Source organism: Sphaerodactylus townsendi, linkage group LG05 (genome assembly GCF_021028975.2).
Source record: "Sphaerodactylus townsendi isolate TG3544 linkage group LG05, MPM_Stown_v2.3, whole genome shotgun sequence".
Classification (NCBI taxonomy): Eukaryota; Metazoa; Chordata; class Lepidosauria; order Squamata; family Sphaerodactylidae; genus Sphaerodactylus; species Sphaerodactylus townsendi.
Window position 1 is genome coordinate 34,917,035 of NC_059429.1, and position 23,401 is coordinate 34,940,435.

At 41.2% G+C, this 23,401-nt stretch overlaps 1 protein-coding gene across 4 annotated transcripts in view; it reads left to right on the forward strand.

Annotated features, from left to right (window-relative positions):
• The window catches only part of VAV3 (vav guanine nucleotide exchange factor 3), a 193,487-nt gene that overhangs the window by 139,013 nt on the left and 31,073 nt on the right, over positions 1 to 23,401 (forward strand). For all 4 annotated transcript variants that reach the window (XM_048497152.1, XM_048497154.1, XM_048497153.1 and 1 more), the window contains 2 exons: positions 18,463 to 18,599; positions 22,591 to 22,656. In XM_048497152.1, coding sequence (XP_048353109.1) covers positions 18,463 to 18,599; positions 22,591 to 22,656 — 203 coding nt within the window. The remainder of the gene's footprint in view (positions 1 to 18,462; positions 18,600 to 22,590; positions 22,657 to 23,401) is intronic.

Genomic DNA, 23,401 nt, shown 5'->3' on the forward strand with positions numbered 1-23,401 from the left:
AGGGCTGTTAGACAGTGGAATTCACTGCTTTGGTGGTGGAATCTCCTTTTTTGGAGGGTTTTAAACAGAGGCAGGATGAACATTTGTTGGGAGTACTTTGATTGTGTGTTCCTGCATGGCAGGGGGCTGCACTTGATGGCCCTTGTGGTCTCTTCCGACTCTATGATTCTATGAGCCCCTGCCAACTGAAAACAGTGGGGCGGAAGGATATGATCTTCCATGATAGGCCCCAAACCTTCTTGTTGGATCAATCAAAACACGGAGTGGGACTTTTACTGGATAGAGGGGCTGTTAGAGAACTGCTAAATTTAACTTAAATGTACTACAAGCATAAAGTTCTGAGTTCTGCCTATGATTTGATCCAGTTACATTTTGCCAGGTGAAGAATTGTGTGCAAGGGCATTGATTAGACATTTCATTAACAGAAAATGGTCCTTCAGGGAAGGCCAACCCTCAGCAGTTTCTCACTCTCCAGATGTCCACAAATCACGAACAGATAAAGGATTTGGCTGCCATTTTTTGTTGTTATCTTCAGTTTGCGATAAACAGATTACATGAAACATGGGGAACCAGACAGTGAGAGCTTGCAACATGATTTACATCTGCAAATCAGGAAGATTGGGGAAAGAGGGCAGGTGGTTGCTTTGTTGATTCTGAGCATGGATAATCTATTATTTATTTATGTAATTAATTTATTCCCAGCTTTTCTCTCCAATGTGGACCCAAAGTGGCTTTATCATTCTCCTTTTCTCCATTCAGTTTAATGGTTGACTTCCTAATGAATGCATTTGAACTATTTTTATTATATCTTGGTACATGAATACCTCCCTGGCTGAGGCCTGCATCATACTCTTAAAACCATCAGTCTAGCCTATTTGGTATCTTTTTGTCTAATGCCATAGGGTTGTATATAAACATAAACTTCACACCCACCATTGTCTTTATGTCTTACGTACTTCAATTACTTCAATGTTTTCATAGCTGGATTGTCTCATAAGGGTTGTGAAACACCACACACACATGCGCGCGCGCACACACACACACACGCACGAGTTCCACCCATAGCTATACTGAGCCCTTCAGGTTACCAGTTATCTTCTGCTTCTCCAATCATTGCAAATCGAGTGACTCAGTCATAGCAATAAACTGCTCTGTGGTTTCCCCATCTCATGTGTGTCTTTTCCATCAAACAACATGTTTAATGGTTGCCTGTATAATTTTACCTTGAATTGAAATGCCAGTTATTGTGCCTCTCCCCAAAAGAATTCATTAACTCTCAGCTGCAGGACAAGAAACAGCTTGCCTCATTCCTGCAAATATCTTCTCCATACACGTGCTTTGACTGAATGTTTTTCTTGGTTGGTATATGTTGTGTTCAAGCCATAAACTAGTTTAATCCAATAGATTGTTTATGGCAGGATCCAGATGCCTGAAAGTTGCATGCCATTTTAATTATAGAATTTCAGTTCATCTTAAACTTCTAACAGTTTGGAATTTAGAAACTGGCAGATTGATTCTGTGAACATTTGAGCATGCCTAAACCCATTCATATTTCATGCTGATAACCTTGATTTGAATTGGGTTGACAGTCAATCTGGACCTAGATTCTTTCAAGTTGAAGAAAGGTCAGGGTAAAGCCACCCACAATCCCACCAGAGTCCCCTTATTCAGACCACTGAGCCACCTCATAGTGGTTCAGTATCATCTGACATGGCTCCGTCTGGCCCGTTCCTGTTAAAAAGCTTTCACACTGGTTCATCCAGAACTTGGTGGTGATTCACTGACTGAATTCTTGTCGGAGATCCTTCAACTTTTGCATTAATTGTGGACTTGAATCCTGTCTGCAATCTGTATCTCTCTCCCCCCGTCCTGCCGCTCGAGAAATGTTTTTGCTCTGGGATTCTCAAAGCATTTTGTAAAGATACCATTACTATTTTTAGTTATCTGAATGTTCCTGAGAAATCTAAGAGATCAATCACTGATGTATAATAATAATATCCTGAAGAGTCACTGAATTTTAGCAAAAATGTAACGAGAGTCAGTTCCCCCCTCCCCAGTGACTCATTCATTTAATCAATCATAGTTCAACCATTGCTTCCAAATATAGCCCACACAAAGCCTTGTACGTCTACTGATGACTCCATGATCCTTCCTCTCCTTGCAGGAGAAGAAAAGTGCTGCTTAGTGAATTTGCTGATGGTGTTTTTATATAGGTTCAGGTATACTCTGCCCTGGAGGGTGAAAAGGGGGAATTGAGGCCTAGCCTTCGCCCAAATGTTAATCTGCTGTAAAAGTGATATGTTTGTCCTCAGAGCACCTGTTGTGTGCATCTTTGAATTCTTCTCTCCACCTTGAATTCTTCTCTCCACTAGCATTTGGTAAAGATGCCTATAGTGACATAGTTCTTTTTAGGTGTGATATATTGCATAAACATGGGCTCTGTGTTTTTGTGTATGTGTGTTGCTAAAGTGTAGAGGGAATTATAAATGGGGAGTCATTTGCACATGCGTTGTTTTGATAGTTCTTATGGTTTTCTGATAGTTTTCTTTTTATAAAGGACATAAGGATACCATGATTATCCCCAGATAGGTGGCAAAATGAAAAAAATTGATCTAGAGGACAAGTGTATAAATGTTTTACTTTATTTTATTTGGTGTATTTTATTCCACTTTTTTCCCCAGTGGGGACCCAAAGGAGCTTCAGGAATGGCCATGGGTTAATGGTAAGCATTTGCTTGGCAATCTCCACCATCTTCAGTTAAAAAGATAAGGTAGTAGGTGAGCACAGCAATGCTGGTGATAAATTTATTTAATGAAGAGTGCAGGTAGCTAGACAGAACACACCTCAAACAGCAAGAAAACAAATAACCTGGCTAGTCTGAAACAGAGACTTTGTCTAACAAACAGTACAGACAATGACAAGGCTTTCTTGATAGTTATCTTTTCCAGCTCCTCTGAGTTCCTTGGCTGGCTTTATGCAGCTCATAGCCCAGCCTCCAATCCAGGATGGCCCCAGCAACCCTGGACCCTCATTGTAGAGTTTCATAAAGTGCGTCATGGATGGGTAAAACCCATTCTTTTATCAAGAAATCCCACGTGGGGTGAGATCCCTGGACCAATCATGTAAATTGTCCAAACTAGGTGAAGTTGATGATGGCATTATCTTTGGAATTCCCCCTTTCCCATGACTAGGCAGAATCCAGGACACCTCCTTAGGGCAAATGGGCCATCTCCCCCTTTCACTGGAATGACAAATTGATTTACAATATATGATTGGATGCCAAGCCAACAAAGGGAGTAAAAGACCAGTTGGATATTATTCATTCATGCTGCCTTATCTCTGCTGGCAATTGAGTTTATAGTTATTCAAAGTCATCCCCTACTGCTGTATTGGCCCTTTGTTAATTCACAAGAAACAGTTCACACAGAATAATTCACAAAAAACTCCCAACTGCCACCAATACAGAATTAATACCATATAATATTATAGTAATGGGGGTGGGGAGGAAACAGCACAAAGGCTTTTTGGCAGAAGAGGCTTTATGACAGGGCCCCTTGTTGTTGCTTGACATTTGCCTGATGTCATTCTCAGTGAGTTTCAGGTGAACCAATGCCTGGTTAGGAGAGTTCTGGGAAACCCCTGTGAATGTCCTGTTCTACAAGGGTTTCCTATTACTCTCTCATGGGTAAGTTCAAACCTTCTGAGAATGCCTTGGTGAAAGAATGGAACAGAGATATAATAATAAGTAAAAGTGGATCCTGAAAAATAATGGTCTAGCAGATAGCACTTGCTCATGATAAAAGAGGGTCAAGAGCCATAATAAGCAACAGATTAGCTCCATTAATGAAGATACCATAATACAGATATATTTGCTATTCTGCAGATAAGCGTAACGGTTTTGGTTTATAGAGCAGGCACAGTTTTATGTCACATAATTACATTTAAAGTTGTCTTATTCAACTTTAACACAGGTCATTGAATTCAATAATAACTTTGAACAAAACACTGGAAACCTTTCTCCATTCTCAGTAATATCTCTGGTTATTCTTTAACTTAATGAGTGGCCCCTTTAAAAAAAATAATGGCTTCTCACTCGTAGTGCGAACCTGTATGCCTGACATTGTCGCTGAGTTTTATTTGAGCTGCATTTGACAGGAACAAACTGTGAAATATGATAGTTTGAACAACTGTGTGAACAAAGGTCTTGCAGAGATGAGTCACAGCTCTCAAAACACATTGACAACTGATCCAGCCCTCATAGCTCTACTTGTAAAAGTGGCAATGCATGACAGAACCTTGAGGCTAGACTACTTTTTGTACTGAAATTTTTCATTTAGCTTTAACTAAACCAATAAAAAGACAGGGATAATAAACTTCAGAGTCAGAAAAGGGAATGTAAAGTAGCCCTGTTAAGATACTCCTTTGTGAATACGATGAATGCTCGTGGAAGAGAGCTGCATTGTGTATGCCGTCTTGGCCCTAATCTCCATGCATTCAGCAGAAGATATGAACATGCATACAAGTCTGCATAAACAGGTGCAGAACATGCATTTGAAACCCCCGCATAATCAGTACACGTACACCTGTATGAATGTGAACAGGCATCCTTGCTCGTGCACTACAGAGAGAAATGTGTGCATACATACTGTTTTGCCCAGAAAGGCACATTGTACTTGGAAATAGATATTGGGCAGAATCATACAGTAGTTTGCTCAGCTTTTATTAGAACCCCATATGTCCCACGTCGGTCTCTGCGTTCTGCGGAGGCCAATCTGCTGGTGATCCCCGCCCCCTCTATGATGCGGCTGGCCTCCACCAGGGCCAGGGCTTTTACAGCCCTGGCCCCTGCCTGGTGGAATGCTCTCCCTCCAGCTGTCCGGGCCCTGCGGGACCTCAATGAGTTCCGCAGGGCCTGTAAGACTGAGCTTTTCCACCGGGCCTTTGGGGAGACCAGCCGCTGATGTGGGTGCCCGAAACAAACATGCTGAGAAACATCCTAGACCCTCTGTCCCTCTCTTAAGAGGAGGTTTTAAATAGTCGGATGCCATCTATTTTAAAATTTAAATAAGGTTTGATATGGAATGCTGCATTTTAAATCTTAATTTATTTTTATCTTGTTTTATTGTTTGTTGGTTAGTGTTGTACACCGCCCTGAGCCCTCCGGGGGAGGGCGGTATAAAAATGCAACAATAAATAAATAAATAAATAAACCCACTGTGAATCCCAGTGGGAGCTCTTGCCCACCAGTACTTGTCAGATGGACTTCTAGCTATTTTTGGAGAAAGGGATGGCAGAAGGTCAAAGATCAAGACAGCCTACTCTTCTTCTCCCCATCCCTCTTTCACTTGTTTTCTGTTTACTGTCCTTCCTGTGCCTCTCTTCTCCATTTTTAATTTTATTTTATTTGTACCCCATCATTTCCCATCTGTGCTGGGTTCAGTGCAGTTCTTCTATAACTACTTGACTACTCAGCTTCTCTGCTCTGGTTATCTCTGTGCTCAATTCAAAGAACTGGAGCTAACTTTTAAAAAGGCTGGATTAGCCTTTGTTGAAATGATCTGTTTATCGTTTAAGATCTTCATGCAAAGCCATTCACTATGTATCCTTGAATTGTGGAGGGGAGATGTCTGGCTGGTGGAGACAGAATCTTTTTTGTGGTGATGTCCATATTTGGAAATCTCTCTTTAGGCAAATGAGGCACCATGTTTGTTAGCCTCAAGGTTACAAGAGAAGCCTCTTCGCCTCTTTTATCAAAGTAATTGTCTTTGCCTCATAAAGAATGAGGTAAATTATGGGTGCTAGTCAATGGTTCATGTGCCTCAAGAATCACAGCCTGCGTGTTCGTGTGCTGCTACTATACTAGAGCTGGAGGACCTGTATGCCTTATAGCAGCTCAGAGAATGACTTGTACTGACTCCTGCCTGTCTCTCCAGCACTGCTCTGTTTACTGCTTACAGAAGACTAGAGGGAAAACCACAGCATGTCAGAAGGAGAGCTGCATATGTATACGATAATCTTTTAGACTTTGGACTTGACTTGTGACATTCTTGAAAAAAAGAATAGGCTGCCATTAGGATTATGTTTGACAGTTGTGTGTATGTGCCCAAGAAATTCCTTAATGTAATTATGGAGAGGGGGTAGTTGTTCAAAGCATGCTCATTATGAAATTTTAACATTGACTAATCCTTTCCTTTGGGTGTGAAAGCTGGCGAATAAAGAAACCTACAGGAAGAATGTAGATTCCATTGAAATTTGCTGCTGGAAGGGAGTGTTATGGATACTTTGGACTGCCCCCCCCTCCCAAAAGAAATATGTGGGTTCTAGATCAGATCAAGGCTGAACTGTCCCAAGAAGCTTAAATGACTAAACTGGGGCTGTTGTACTTTGGTCACTTAATAAGAAGACAAGAGTCACTGGAAAATATAATAATGCTAGGAAAGGTTGAAGGCTGCAGGAAAAGAGGAAGACTCTTTGTGAGATGGATTGACTCTATAAAGGAAACCATGGCCTTCAGTTTGGAAGACCTGAGCAAGACCGTTAACAATAGGACATTTTGGAGGACACTGATTCATAGGGTCACTCTGGGTCAGAAGCGACTGAATGGCACTTAAAACAACACACACAATCCTAGTAGAGATTTTGAGGGTGGAGGGTGGAGTTAGGGGAGGGGAGGAACTTCAACAAGGTACAATGCTAACAGTCCTTCCTCCAAAGCAGCCATTTTCTCCAGGGGAATTGATCTCTATTGTCTGGAGACCAGTTGTAATAGTGGGGGATCCCTCTGAAAGTTGGCAAACTTACTTACACATGAGGAAGCTGTATTTATGTGTCTCCCATGTGACTCAACATTTAAAAGACTCAGCCATGTGAACAAGAGCTGATTGTGGTAGTCTTTATCATCGAATTGGCTTCTTCTATGGAAAAGTTCCATGCGTTTGGTCCATTTCTGTATGAGCCACTTAAACAGTATCCAATCCATATGGGAGACCAATTCCAGTGAGCATTTCTTATGTTGCTATGATAACCTTTAAAATCCCAACTATACTTTCCATTACTAAGCAGGCAGCCAGTATTTTATACGTTCCCACAATTAGGAATGAGTTGGTGGTTCTTCTATTTCATGACAAAGGAGCAACCTTAATATTCTGATCTCTGAGGAGTTGTAAGAGAACACAGGCTCAGGATAGGTCCACTGTTTACTTGAGAGAGCTTGAATAATTATACAGCAGGAAAATCCCAAATTTGGACAGCAGCGTGATCTGAGATGATATTTAATCTAGTCTTGCTTGTGGCACAATTTAGAGGTTGTTAGTTAATTAAAGACCTGGCTGGTGTTCATTTAATCATGTTGTGAGGCATCATAATTGTAGTCATAATAACTTTATTAATCAGTTCTTAAACACTACATTTTAAAAAGATCTCCCAGTTTTATAGCCTGCACATGAAAGTGTCACCTCTTTCCTTAGTGAGGATTGAGTAGAAAGGCTCTTCAGTCAAGGTTTGTATTGTGGAACTGTTATTATTTTTAGAAGGGGTATCTCAAGCTTTTATTACTCCATTATGTAGTGTAAAATTATTAATGTGGCCCTGTCAAGAGTAATTAACAAGGCCATCCTTTGTTGCTTTTTGTTGTGCCTTCTTATCAGCATCCTCCCCCCCCCCCCACTGCTGTTTTCATAATGGCAGGTAAGAGTCTCTAAAGCAGAGAGGCTGATAAGATAACACACCATTTTGTAGAATGCTCCAGTGATTAAATTAAATTCCTTCACTTCTTTTTCTTTATGAAGCTTGCAAAGTGCAGGGCTGGAAGAAGGAGGATATTTATTTTTCTGTTTACCAGGAAAAATATGAAACTACAAGTGGAAGGACCCTTGAGGACTTCCATTCCCCATCTGTCTCCTCCTCTTACTTCTCCTCTTTGTCACCGCCTAGCAGTGTCTGCAGCCTGTCCGTCTCTTTTTCTCCATCTCACCTAATTACCTAACTAGCCTTTTCTGTTTCCATCCTCTATCCTTTTCTTTTTCTCTTTTTGTTCTCTATCCTCCCTCATTTCTTCCCTCTTATTTTACCTATTTTAATATAGTCCCGTCCACCCCCATATACTGATACTAACCAAAGCTTGGAAGTCTCTGCAGTGCTGGTGAGGCTTGTGTAGCAACCCCCAAAATGATAACCAAGATCTTACAGTGTAATCTCAGGAAATTTTGATGGTATTATTTTCTTAAAGAAACAGACATCGTTTCTGAGATTTTAGGTTTTTTAACCCTATAATGTATTTTTGATAGTCCATGTTTCTGCATACTCGAGTCTTTCCTCAGATTTGTAGAAAAAATCCCTCTATCAGTATATAACCAATTGTACAATTTTGTTAATCTACACTGTGAGGCCATTGTTCAGAATTAAATATAATGATATAGGATTATGAAGGACTAAGGAATTATTAATGAGTCAGTAAGGGTGAATTAAAATGTCAAAACAACTAAATGAGTTTCTAGAAATAATGGGGATTTTGATAATAGGGTTGTCTGCCCTGAGGAATGATGTTTTTAACATTTTTAAAACAAATCTATATTCATGTAAAAAGAATATAAATGTTCGCTGGAGGTTTCCAATTATATTGTATATGTGTAAATTGAACTGTAGATGGCAGAGGATAAATAAATATATGTCTTCCATATGACTCTTGAAGATTTCTCACTTATGCAGATGACATGCATTAACATTAAAATAATGCAGCCATATAGAAGTGTCATTATTTTCAGTGCAATCCTAGGCGGAGGGGGGACCTCTCAGGAGACAGCATGATTCCAGTGCTGATGCAAATGCCACTTGGGCTGGCATAAGGGAGGGGCATTTATGCCAGCACAGAGACACCTATGCTGGCATTGGCACCAGCACTCTTCAGGTGCTGAAGAGGGTATTCCTGGGGCTGGGACAGCTTTAGTTGACTTCCTGAGCTCTTTCAGCTGGGAAATGCTCCCATTTGCTGGCATAGATTAATGCCGGCAAAAAGTTAGGTGAGGTCCATGGAGCAGTTGCGTGGGAATTGTGTGAACATCCCTGTTGGCTTGCCAGCTTCAGCACAGCTGATGCTGTTACACCATTCTTGGGCCGTGGCACATTTACCCCCTTCCCCCTTATGATTGCACTGCCTGAATGCTAAAGCATTACATGCCATGCTGAAGTGTATGTTAAAAAGAGGGGGTGCTTTTTGAGTAGGGGTGCGTTCTACAATCCCAAGCTACTACATTTTAAAATTATTTTGATGCATGCTAAAAATAACTTTTGTACTACTTTTTGTGGGGGGCGGGTGCAGGGGAGCAGGCTTGCTAAAGTTCACTGCTATCCTCTGAACCTGTTCTAATCTAGCTACAAAAGCATCTGCTCTCGCATTTAAAAACAGAACCATGTTTGTGTCCTATAGTCCCTCCCTGGTTGTCTTCACCCAGTTGCATATAGAAAGCAGTTACGTGAGACCCACAGTTTCTACATTAAAGACTTCCTTTATTAAAAATAAGCTGAGGATTCATTGTTGTAAAAAGGCAAAATTTTGATACGTTTGAAATTATCTCTATGTGATACATAAGAAAGAATATTCTTAATGGCAAAAGAATGGAATCTCTCATGTGATAGCTACTTGTGCATATAAGGTGTAAAGGCCTCACTCGATGATTTCACATCCCTGGCACCATTTTAGATCCTTTATTTTACTTTTAAAATTGCTGTGGGGCCCTGATCCTGCATGGGGATGAGGGTTTCTGCCTCTGCCCCGCCTCCCTGCATTGGTTTCCAAAGCTGAAACAATGACCTATAGTTCTGGAACAATGGTGTAGGCTCAGATCTCTTATGCCTCAAACAGACAGCCCATTACCCTTTTGCTTTTATGTTGAATTCAAAGGACTTATAGCTATGGTTTTAATCCACCTTCCAGAATCCTTTGCTCCCAGTTACTCTGCTTCCTGCATTTCTGTAATAAGTACTTGATGAGATTAGCAGTGTATTCAGAATAGATAAGATTATCTTGTAAAGCATGGGTGGTGCCAGACTCTCCTCGAGGAACTATTATATTATGTACAGGCAATATTTTTGACACTGTTGCTTAAAAATTACCTGGAAGCTCTTGCCTCTTCATCTCAGCTAATTGTAAACTAGCAGGGAGTTGAGGGTTGAGGCAAAGGACTCTGCACGTGCTTCCCATGTACAGTGGTTGAGCATTATCATTTAAATTAGTTTCTGCAGCTGAGCACTGCCAAGAATTGTAACCGTACCAGTGACTATTGGGTATAACATACTGAAAGTTAGCTGTTGTGAGTTTTCTGGGCTGTGTGACTGTGGTTTAGTAGTTTTTTCCCCTAATGTTTGCCTGCATCTATGGCTGGCATCTACAGAGACATGTCATGATGAGAGAATCTCAGAAAATCTCACTGTCACATGCCTCTGAAGAAGCCAGCCATGGATGTGGGTGAAATGTTAGGAGCAAAAACTACAAGACCATGGCCACACAGCCTGGAAAACACGTAACAACCAGTCGATTTTGGCCACGAAAGCCTTTGGCAGTACACTGAAGGTTATCATAGACCGTTTGCCCACATTGAAAATATGCCTGGTTTGGTTTGGTTCCATAAAACCCCATACCTTTTTATCCTGGTCTCTCCCTTCCCACCACAGCCTGCATCTGTGGAGGGGTCGAGTTAATGCCGGGATCAAAACCTCCACAAGCCCATGATCTGCTCTGCGGCTGCTCATTCCCGATTGGCTGTTTGTTTGGGGGCGGGAAAGTGAAAGAGCGTCCTCTCCCCTCTGCTTGAGGAAGCAACGCCATCTAAGCACTTTTGGGGGGCATGATTGTGGCTTTGTAGCCATGCAGAGCACGCAACACCCCCCCCCCCCAGGTGCGTCCCAGCTTGCCTGGAGTCTGCTGTTCTGAGCATGCCCAGTCCACTGCACTCTGATTGACTGTTGTGTTTGGAGTGGCAGCTTAAATGAACTGTTGGGCAAGCGGGGCGGGAAAAATAAACCTGATTGGTTTCCCCACGAAACTGGGCTCGGTCCAGTATTCTCAAACAGATCTACCTTCCTGGCGATTTTTGAAAATCCCGGGATAAGGAGGATAGTGCTTGACAGGGCTGGAACAGAGCCGATTTTGGGCCAGGAGCTGCGAGGAGTCCTCGCACAAACCAGGATATCTAAGGTGAGTATCCCAAGATATTTTCTCCGTGGGGATTCAGCCATAATAAGAGACCTGCAGAATTGCTATCATATCTACAGGACTGCATCTCCCAACACCATCCCCAGAGGACCTTATGTTCCTCCAGTAGCAACCTTCTAGCCCCAGCCTGGTGGAACTCTCAGCCATCTGAGAACAGGAACCTGTTTTATGTGGTGCAGTTCTGCAGCGCTCTGAAAATGAGATATTCCACTAGGCCTATGGTTGAGGAAGCTGTGGTTTATCATCTGGTCTGCCCTCCCTTTTCCCTTTTCCGTTTCCCTCCTTTTCCTTCCTTTCCCCTTGTCCTTCATGTCCCCCCTTTTTCTATTGATATATTAGGAAATACCTGTAAGGTGAGGCTATTAGGTTTATATATTACTTTAAAAGAGGGTCTCATGTTGGGACATCTCCATTATTTAAACTGGGAAGTTCTATGATACCATCATTCTTAATTTATTGTAGATGTTTCTTACAATGTTTTAACTGTTTTAGGAACTGACAATTAGATTTGAATGTTATGTTGCTTGAGGATTGTTGTTCTCTGCTCTGAGCCTGGCTTGCCGGAGTAGGGCAGGAGAGAAATCCAAATACTGTTAAAGTTAGTTAATGACTAATCAACTGACTAGGGTTCTTATGAATTTCCTGTGTAGTAGCTGAAATTACCAATCCAGTAGCTGTTTTAATTGTTCAAGTATTGATGTTTAAAAATCAGAGTCTGGTTGAGGATATAAAATTTTATAATGGATACGTTGGTCAGGTCAGGTCCACCTCCAAGTTTTATAGAAATGCTGTAGTTCAGTCATGCATTATGCTATTAATATATACAATTAACATGAATTAAAATATAGAAGCTGTGGTTTGTTGTTTTACTTGGACCCTGAAGAATAATTCTGCAGACAAACTAATAGAAATATTTGCTTAATTCATTCCCATCTCGTAATGCCTATCTGGTTCCTGCTTCTGATAAAGTATAACAGTTTTTCTCCTTGTTAACATGATCGAGTTGATGCATTTCCATCCTTTTGAAACTTTCAAACTCATGAATAATGCATCTTACCTTCAGAATAGCTAGTTCTATATATCCGTAATCAATACAGGCAATCTCTAGATGTCTGGATATGCTGAAATCTCAGGTGAGCCATGCTGTGCATAAGTTGGAAATTGTCCATTTACTTGGGGAGCCTTAATAAATGAGAGGATAGAAGGACTGTGGGCATAGAGGGAGGAACATTTGAGGGTTCCCTATTTAAAAATGAAAATGAATAAAAATAAAATAAAAATGCAAAACCATTTTCATACATTACCCTGAAGTTCACTTTCGCAGGGAACATTGTGTTTGTATCTGCTGAGCTTATCTAACACTCTTGAATATTTTCACTGCTAAAATAGCAGAATATACATTTAACTTCCCATAGATATATACATATACATACATACACCCATACATCTATACATACATACACATGTATGTGTGTATGTGTAGTGTACTATATATAGTGTATACATGTATAAATATGTGTCTGTCTGTCTGTCTATCTATGCCTTCCATGATTACTTTTAAAAGTATGAAACTGCATTACTGATTATTCTATGGGAAGTCTATAGTGTATTTGCATGTTTATGCATACTGTTATATTTATTTAGACACCTTTGAGCCGTATGCTCAGCACACAGGCTTTTGCAATGGCTTACAGAATTAAAAGCACAAGTAAAATGAAGCAAAAACTCCAGCAACTGAGAAGATTAAAAACAGGTCAAATAATTAGTACACCATTCAGGCTAGCGCCCAAGTCCAAAAGCTCTCTCAAACAGGATCCTAATCATGGAATTATCTAAAAAAATATAAGAGGTAGTAAATACTATGGGGGCTTTGGGAACATGTTGACGTCTATATTGCACATATAGATGTGATCCAAATGTGTTTTTTTCTGACCAAATGCCACTCAAAGTGGCAGTCACCTATCCCCTGCTTAAAAACCATCTCTATAGAAAAATGGTGTGGCCAATTATTGCTTTGTCTCCAGTTTGCCCTTTCTGGGAAAGGGAATTGAGGGAACCAACTCTAGCCGTCCTTGAATAACTCGTGCTCTGGACCCTCTTTAATCTAGTTTCAGCCCAGGCAATGAGACAGAGGCAGCACTAGTGGCTTTAATTGATGATCTCCATCTGGATGTAGATGAAGGCCATACTTCTTTGTTGCTCCCACTGAATTTAACTGCTGCTTTTGAAACAGTAGATAGTATCGTACTAACTTGTGGAAACATTTGGAAACAGAAGTCTGCATCAATGGATGTTCTTTGGAGTTAATTAAATTGTTCTTTATGACTCGACTTGACTCAAAGCTTTGCTGTGGTGTGGGATTTGTCCTTTGTGGTTTGACAGGGTGCAGTCTTGTACTCCATGCTATTCAATTTCCATGTAAAGCTCTTAGGATCTTTTAGGATAAATAATTTGTAGTTTTCGAAGATGTCATTAGGATGCTGACAACACCTGTATCTCTTAATCCAAATCTCCTGGGGATGCAGTCACTTCCTGACTGCTGTGGTTAAATGGCTGAGAGTGAACAAATTGAAACTGAATCCTGACAAGATGGAGATAATGCTGGTTGGGAAGATTGAGATCTTGAATGAAATCGGGATTCTCATTTTTGATAGGGTTCACCTGATCTTTTCTGATATGTTTGAGAGCCTAGGGGTTATACAGAACCCAAGATTGCTGCTGGAGAAGCAAATTAATGCAGCCACAAAAATTCTTCCAATTAGTTTAGCCTGGGAAATAATTCCCTATCTTGACTCAGTGCATCTGGCCTTCTGGATCCATACCATGGTAACATCTAGACTAGGCTACTGTAATACAATTTATATAGGTCTCCCCCCAAAATCAGCTCAGAAATGCCAGTTAGTGCAGAATGTCGCAGTGCAGCTGTTTTCAGGACTAGGCAGTGCATGCACTTCCGAGCTGTCCACTGCATAAAGACTGTACAAATCTCTGTCTTTTATGCAAACACTGTAGCCTCACATGTGGCAGCAGCTTAAAATGGCATTCCAAGAACACGGTAAACAGCTTCGTGTGCCGTACAGCTGAACCATGCTTATTAAATCATGAAAAACACATTCAGTGGTTTCAGTGGCAAAAAATCTTACCTTAATTTTTTTAAAAAAGGTAGCCAGACCATCTGGCATACTTTAAAAAATTAAGATTGAGTTGGCCACCTTTTTTTCTGGTCCTTTAGCAGTCTTAAGAGGCACACATCGAAATGTACCACTTCTGTTAACACGTATGAATATTCTGCCACTGACAAGGAGTCACAGAGGTCTGTCTTGTCAAATCTGTCATCATATTACCTATATTACAGCAGAGGTACCTGTAAAATTGTTCAAGCTGAGATCATATCTCAGTGAGGTCAATGGGTTGAGAATGACTCAAGAGTGTTGTCACTTTCCTTGGCAGATCAGCATTTGCACCCTTGTTCAGTATGCTCCCTGATGACTTCCAAATGAATATATGCAGGTTGTTTCACATCTGTGCAGTAAACATTTAGATGGCCTAGGCTAGCCCGATCTTGTAAACTAATCAGGGTTGGTCCAGGATACTACTTGGATAGAAGAACACCAAGGAAGTCCAGAATTGCTACACAGAAGCAGGCAGAGCCTAACCATCTCTGTTCATCTTTTGCCTTGAAAAACCTGGTGGGGTAGCTATAAGTCAGCTGTGACTTGACAGCACTTTCTACCACTGGTGAACATTGAAGAGAAGCTTGATCAGATGTGACTTTTTTTAAAGAAAAGCCTTCCACACAAGTTTCAGTCAAATTCTGGCACCACCTCCAGTCCATACAAGTAGGTTCTGTACCCATCTTGTGGTGAATGCACCCAGGTGGGGTGGGGGTGATGACACCTTCATTGGTCAGGACCAGTCCCCTTTATCAGATTTCCCTCTCTGTGCATGCTGCCTAGTGCCCATATATGTTGTGTGTAATGTTAATTTACTTCTGCTTGAAATTCTGATTTAATACTTACCAAACAATAGCTGACATGATAGACCTGTGTTGAGAGTTTGCTACTTCAGACAGTAAGCAGGAGTTCATGAAATTGAATGTCCCTTTTTATGCACGTGTCCCTATTCAGATAAAATGGTGACTGAGGCATCACATGCTACCACGCACCCTGAAATGTACAATTGTCAGACTCCTGGAGACGTCTAAAAAGGGATTTAGTCTGCTAACAATCGTTTAACTAGAGAGAAGCTGGTATGATTTCATTGGGTGGAGAGAACGGAAAGGAACAGCCATTGCTTTAAATGGGCTCTAGCCTCTTTCTCTGCTTATGCAACCCTATGGCTTTTTGGTCTCACTGAAGAGAAAACCTTTTTAGCTTTTCCTAAAATGGTATTCCCTTCCTACCCTCCAAAAGATCTGTATTGTTCTTTTCATCCACTGACAGAAAAAGCAGCTGCTGTAGCAGTGGTGCGGAGAAGGAAAGAGGGTGAGCACAGGGCAGGAGAGGGCAAGCTAATCACCTGGTTTTTTTCTCCATGGCAGAGAAACAGGCAGCTCATCTTTTATGCAGTCCTTCTCTCCTGCCCCTCCTGATGCCGGTTGGTTAACTTAAGAGATATTTGCTTTTACGAATGGGATGGATGCTGTTAAGCATGATGGAAATGAGACAGTTGGAAAGGCTTTGGTTAAGCCATAGTAAGTTAAAGGAGAAAGATCAAATCCATCTGAAACATTCTAGGGTGAGGAGCAAATAGAATGATATAATAAAAGTAAATTGATAAAGCTGTCTGATAGACTTGATCTTTCTTATTGTTGTATAAGATGATATTTGCTTGGGTGCTTCTTCAGGCTGAAATTCTGCAAACGCTTCCTGGGATTAATCCTCACTAGATAAAATAGGATTTACTTCTTAGTAGGTCTTTTCAGGAGTGGTCTATATGGGTATTATTTTTCAGTAATATATTCTTCCTTACAGTAGCAAAATAAAGGGTGCTAGTTGGAGTTTCATTTCTACAGTTTTAATTTCACAAGGAATGTGTTTAGAAATGAAGCATGTCAAAATTAAGACATTTCTGCTGTTTTAGGAACCTTCAAGATTCTGTTTATAGCTCATCAAATGACATTTCTTGTTTTCGTTCTGTCAGGGTGTGGCAGCCCCACACTCACCTTACGGACCTTCAGAGTAGGCAGGGGCGAAGCAAGGGGGAACTGTGCCTGGGGCACGCATGCACCCTACGTCCCTGTCATGCCCCCGTCCACCCCTCCGCACCCCCCTGTCCCCTTGGTGCTACACCACTGGGCAGAGGGGACTCTGGCTGTGGGCACCCTGACATGAACACTGTCAAGTTAAAAGGTCCATAATGAGAATGTGAGATATTGGTCAGGAAAAAAGAAAGAGAAGGATGCAAAGAGCAGCCATTAACGAGGGCTGTCCTGTGACCTACTTTCAAAGGCTCTATGATCCACTTTTGAGTCCCAACTAGAACCTGCATGATCATACTTTCAGGTGGGGCAGCTGCCAGGTCCAGGGCTCCTGGTTGGTCCCACTGCTGCTGATCACCTGTTGGGTTTAGAAAGTATAACTCTGTTTACATTATATTGGAAAAATACCTTTTCTTATTTTAAATATCTGGATTCTTTTGGAAAAATAAAGGATACTTTGTGTGCCTGTGTTTATGCAAAAGTATGAAAAGAATGCAGAGGTTCAGGGGCGGAGCAAGGGGGAACTGCGCCTGGGGCATACACGTGCCCTGCGCCCCTGCTGCGGCACCACCTGCCCCGGAACACTCCCTCCATGCCCCGGCCACACCCCTGCTGTGGTGCGTGTCCAGGGCTTCACGCCCCCTGCCTCGTTGGCGCTATTCCGCTGCAGAGGTTGGAGCTCTAGTGGGAGATGTCATTTTAACACTGCTATTCATTAAAAAGTGCAGTACAGGCAACCTGTTGTGCTCTGGCAGAGCCTTTCTTGCTTGCAGGGTCCAATTGAAAGGTTAAATTACTCTGTAAATCCAATAGCACTTAAAGAAAAATGAGATTTTTCTTTTCCAGTGATTTTGTCAGAAACATGGAATGGTTTGCAATTCCAGTTGTCTTTGGACATGTTTCCTTTTCAGTGAGATGCTTGAGTCAGACTGAGGCAAGCCGGCAGAATTTCTCCCTGTTGGTATCCAACATGTTACTTAATCACATCTATCACTTTTTTGGGTCTAAAATTAGAAAGATAACCTTAAGATATAAATCTTTTATACAGCCAAAGCTGTGTATACTCTCAGAAAAGGATGAGCCTCCATGGTGATGAAATCGACTATTGCCTCAAGAGAGAATTAATAGGAGGACAGGACTGAGCTGATGAAAAAATTGATTCTTTTCCGTTAAATTGTACGTGCTGTGCTTTTATGAACTAAGCGGAAGCCTAAGGAAAATATTTTTCTTGAATAACCAAAAAGAGAGAGGGAGAAGGAGAGGCAAATGGGAAAACATTGCCTCCTTTTATCGCTTAGTTCATATGTCAAGTACAGTAAGATACTGAAAAATGCTTAACTGTTTCTTTTCCCCTGCTTTAAACGACTCATTAGAAATAGTATGTTTGTTTAAAGCACTAAAATTCTGAATTCTGCCCTCCCCCCAAATTTTACAACTGGAATCTTGCTTTATTTATGTGCTTATCACTGTACATGCCAGAGTTGATTGTGTACAGCAGATCGTCTGCAAAGCAGCTGTCGATAAATAAAATAGCAATTAGCATTAACATTGTAACCATAAAGCAGTGGTTCTCAATCTGTGGGTCAGGACCCCTTTGGGGGTCGAACGACCCTTTCACAGGGGTCGCCTAAGACGCTCTGCATCAGTGTTCTCCATCTGTAAAATGGATAAATGTTAGGGTTGGGGGTCACCACACCATGAGGAACTGTATAAAAGGGTCGTGGCATTAGGAAGGTTGAGAACCACTGCCTTAAAGAGACAACAAAGCCAGCAGCATAATACCAAAAGGCCTGATAGAACAAAAATAATCAAAATTGTTAATGCTATGGATCTTGTAAAAAAATTTTTCAGGTAAGAATTTCACAGACTGGGGGCCGCTGCCAAGAATATATACTTTCTAGTGGATAACAGTCTTTTCTCCAACACTGGTGGCCACAGACTCAACTGTTGCTTTTTGGGGGTGGGGGGTGGTGGTGGTAAATCTTATGGGAAAAGTTATCCTTGTTATCTTATATAACTAACCTGTGTATGTGTTTTTTTTAAAAAAAAACAGGCTTGCCAAAAATGCAAGTAATTAGAAATTACAGCGGGATACCACAGCCAGCTCCACATGATGGCCCTCCACTACACATCCAGACTGGGGACATAGTTGAACTCATCAGAGGAGATGCACATAGTCTATTTTGGCAGGTAGAGTACTTAACCCAGGGACAATTCTGTTTCATTTGATGATGGTACTCATGGTATTGTTGACTTATGTAAAGCATAGCCCAGGTTTTCCTCAGAGAATGTGAGTCTTGGAGCCTAATAATTGATGATACCCAAGTGATCACTGCATCAACTTCCTGTTCAAGAAGGCAAGGTCCGTGCTAAGTCAGGTTGGAAATGCTATCACTTTGGATCTGGACTAAATCATAAAAGAACTTTAGCCATGCAGCAGAGGGTAACCAAGAACTTCTTGTGGATAATGTTGTAGAGAGTTACAGCAGATCTGGCATCTTTGTTTTAGCAAAACAGTAGTCATCTATACCCTTTTCCACTGAAAGATCTGATTAGAATTGTAAATTCATCCACCACATGCTGGACCATCTTTGTTTTAGAATGCTCAGCTTGGGTCCTAGTGCATGCCTAAGAACTAGGTAGGCTCTATGGACCCAAATGGAGCATTCTAAAACAAGGACAGTCCAATGTGTGGCAGATACAATTCTACTTAGATCTTTCGATGGAAAAGAGTATAGTAGTCAACAATGGTTGTCACCAGTTTCACTTCATGGTCCTTAATCCTCACTACTGGTTCTAGTTCAGTCTTCTGCATTGCATTATCTCCCCTCACTCCAGACACTCAGCTACAAACTTGTTACACTAGTTGATCTCATTTTTATCTGAGGAGCTCCAGGCAACATTGGATGGTTCACCCTTCCTCCATTTTATTCTTACAAACAATCCTGTGAGACAAGTTCGACTGAGAGAAGAATGTCTGGCAAAAGATTACCCAAGTATATATTGTTTCATGATTGAGTAGGGACTTGAACTTGGGTGTTCCCAGTTCCAGTGAAGTGCACTAACCATTGCTACACAGTGACTTTCTATACTTATTACCTTGGTCATTGCTGCTTTCCAGTCTGATATGATGTTATTTTTGGAACACACAGCCTGCTTGCTGGGTTTACTCCTAGACAAGTTATTATCGCTAGGCTTTCTGGCATTGCCTGTTCTTGAAGGGTATGTTCTCTCTTCATGGCACACCTAGGTTGGAGACAGGCCTGGGCAAGGTGACACAAGCAGTAGAAAACTCTTCACTGTTCTGTGGAGAGTATTTTCATTGTGCTGTTTCATCCCTGAAGCGTTTTAAGTTTTTGAGAAACACTTCATGATATTTCAAGAGAGGGTAACATTTTAGCAGTTGTCCCTACTTGTACCGTTTCTAGCCTTTGTCTCCTCACTGTTCCATGTTTAGTGGAATACTGAACAGAGGTAATCTTTATTTTTTCAATTTCTGCCACTTAACAGAACCTTCAAAATCAATGCTGAGTAAACATAATTGTATTTTTTTACGTTTTTGTTGCACTTTGATCAGAACACTTATTTATCCTTGGCAGATTACTCTAAAGTATAGACAATTCTAAATACCCAGTCTGCACAGAATGTTTAATGGAGCTTGTTCCTAGTAAGCATGTTCAGCTCAGCCTTCATCTGTGTCCAAAAGCAAGATTTTTTAAACACCAAAGCAATAGCATCAAGCAATAGGAAAAATGTGTGTGTTCTTTTGGAGTACTCAGAAAAACACTACAGTGGCCCAAAGCATGTTGTGCAATTGCCAGGAGGTCCTGCAGAGTGAATGTTGTATCGCAAGTTTTTTGCTATATATACTGGCAGAGCTGGAAGTTTATCCCTAGAGTAAAGATCGTTCCACTTCAAATTCAAAATAAAAATATCCCATATCAAAAAATAAAAGACAGCTTGTATTTCAAAGGCTCTGTTTTGCTTCTGCGCTTTGAATGTCTGTAAGTGCCACCGAATGTCTGTAATTGCCACTAAATGCACTAAATTATTGCTTTTCATTGCTTCTCTCCCCCCCCCCCCCCCCCCCCCGCCACCTTCAGTATGAAATTTACTGTTTATAAATCTGAGTCAGCCTTTTTGCTTTATTCTGGGAGCTTTTCCTTAGCAAAGGAAATGTAAGGAGGACTGATCAGCAGCAAATGTCAAAAAGTTCTTCTAGGAGTATGCCAATTGAGAATACAAGTGAGGTATCATCTTTTTTTTAACTTCACATAGAATAGTCCCTGAATGAAGAGAAGTAGCATATTGGGGAGAATTCTACATTATTTTGCCTAGCTTGGCTGCAGGCCAGGAGTTTCAGGTTACACAGTGAGTCTGGCCTGGGCTGGGAGAGCCAGTTGCAGAGAGTTTGAAATCAGGAAGCCATGCTGAGTCATGTTTATCAAAGCAGGAGACTGTGAGTCCATTAAGCAAGGTCAGAGTACCATGGGTCCTCTCCAAAGGTCTAAGTAGGAGTAATTTTCAACCATGTTGAAAGAACATGGTTGCATCCACATCTATCTGCATCCCTAACAGTCCTTTTGCTCTTCATTGTGTGAGGACTCACTCCTCTCCTCTTCCAAAGATTTTGGCGGTGGGCCAGCAATCAGGCACTTTGCCTTTTAGCCTGTTTTTCCCATTAGCAGACTCAGGTGGCCATGGTCGACTAATGACCTGTAACTTCTCAGCTGTTGCTGAGTCAGAGTAGGAGGTTCTTCTGCAGACACTTCGGGCTCTGTGCCATAGTTAGCCTGCTGTTCAATTTTACTTTGCTGGAGCTCTAATTGGCATGAACTTTCATCCTGTTGAATCTCTGGCTGGGCTGAGCTCTCCAGGCCCAACTCTTCTGAAGAATTATCACTGCCTAGGGCTGACCCACAACAAATGTACTGTTGGTCTCCATTGTTGATGGAAAGGAATTTCTTGACCTCTGGGGTAAGGCAAGCTTTTTGGTTATCTGTTTGGGATGAGGGAGCACTTGCAGATTTGCCCCGGCTATAGCTAAGTTCTGAAGAGCTCGAACTTCACCTGCTAGGCACCTTTTGTCCATTTCTTCATTTTTCTTCCCTGCTTCCATTTATTGCCACTTCTAAATGCATATTAGGATTTGGACTTTCATGTTTAGTAAGGGAGGGAAATGTTTTCTGGGGAGAAAGAAGAGCTTCATGCTGAAATTGTCATGAGGCCAGCAGTATTTTCCTGCCGTTCCTCTTCCCATAGAAAAAGTGGGTAGGGGCATCAAGTAGAAGTTAGCTAGGGTTATCAAAGACAAAGGTTTCTCCAAGCTGAAGGGAACAATATCTGGCATTTAGCAATGGATGGCTCATTGTCGATCTTCCATGCAGTCTCACATGTGGGGCTATGCAGGCCAGCCAGGAGAAAACATTCTAACTTCCTAGAGCTTGGAAGTTAGGATGTTCCTCTCCCTCAGCATGCTTGGCGGTCTTTTCCTGTCCAAACCAACATGTGCTGTCAGGGAGGCCATCTTCCATCAATTCTCTTCTGGCTCCTTGTAAGAGAGGACCTGTCCTAGCTTTGCTCTATTATTTGATCATTGTCTTCACTTTCTCTTCAGTCATCTCCTGCATTTCGATCTTTGTCATCTCCTAGGTTTGATCTCTGTCATGCTCTTTTTCTCTGTAATGTAGAATGCCCCATCCCTTTACTGGTCAAGGTCCTTGGAAAGATGGTGTAGTGACAGGCCAGCTGCTGTACAGTAACACTGCCGAGTGCTTCTTGGTTTGGTCAGTAAACTCGCACCAAATATAAACAAAATAGAACTTTATTACAGAAAATTAGAAAAGAAGTTACAAAAAAAGAGAGGAATCCAGTTATTGGAGAAATTGACTGAGGTCAATACTGATAAAAGATTGTTCTTCCTATGTGAGCTATGTTCACACATACATGCAAAAAAAGGGCTCCTTAATAAGCAAAATTTCAATGGGAGAGGGAGTAAAATGGGGTGGGGGGGGGAGGGAGGAGGGTGTTTTATCATCCCTGCTCTTTAACTTGTATATAAAAGACATTGTGCCAAGGTTATCTGGTCCAATGTTTGTCTCTGCTTCCACAGGTCAACAAAAAAAATCATTTTTATATTGTTTCTTGTGTCTTCTAATAGGATCCTCTTTTCTCTTTGTAGGGTAGAAATCTAGTGACAGGGGAACTTGGTTTCTTTCCAAGTGATGCAGTAAAACCTTGCCCATGTGTAAGTAGAATTACGTAATTGGGTTTGTCAGTGTAATTGTTTTTACAAAAATATTTGTGGTAAGCTTGCCTAGTTCTGGCTGAGATTTGTATTAATCCTACCTCGTGGGATTTATTTATTTATTTATTTGCAATGCCGTTCTGCCAACAGTGTTAGTTGAAAGTGTAACATTGTTATGCATTTGGTTGTTGGGTTTCAAATTGGAAATCTAATAGAAACCTGCATAAAAGACAGATTTAATTCAGAATTTAATCAGTTCAATTGTTTTAACTAGTTTTCAAATAAAATGTACTTAAAAACGGCAATAAATGAGTTGTGCAGTAAAGTGGCAGATTTCTGTACAGTGAGGCGAGCGTGCTTCCTTTTCTAATCTATTCACCAGTCACCCTGGGTTATAGAGAGAGATTAGACCATAATAATGGGTTCAGAAATGAACCTGTGAAAACCAGGAAAGCTATAAAATCGAAGTGCTCAGCCTATTTTATCATATGCCTATGTGTTTTGATTTTCTTCCCCTTCTTTTATCACGAAAGTATTCATAATCCCAGAATATTGGAAATTGCTCACAAGAAAATTAGTTTGCGGCATATGCTTTTATAATTTTGAGTGCAAGCAAAGCTCTGTGTGAATATCTCATCCTGTATAAAGTTCATAGACTCAGACCGTTGAATAGGGACTTGAAAGGTCAGTGGACGTCCCGCCCTCTCAATATGTCAAAAATTGTCTTCCCATCCTCCTCCTGTGC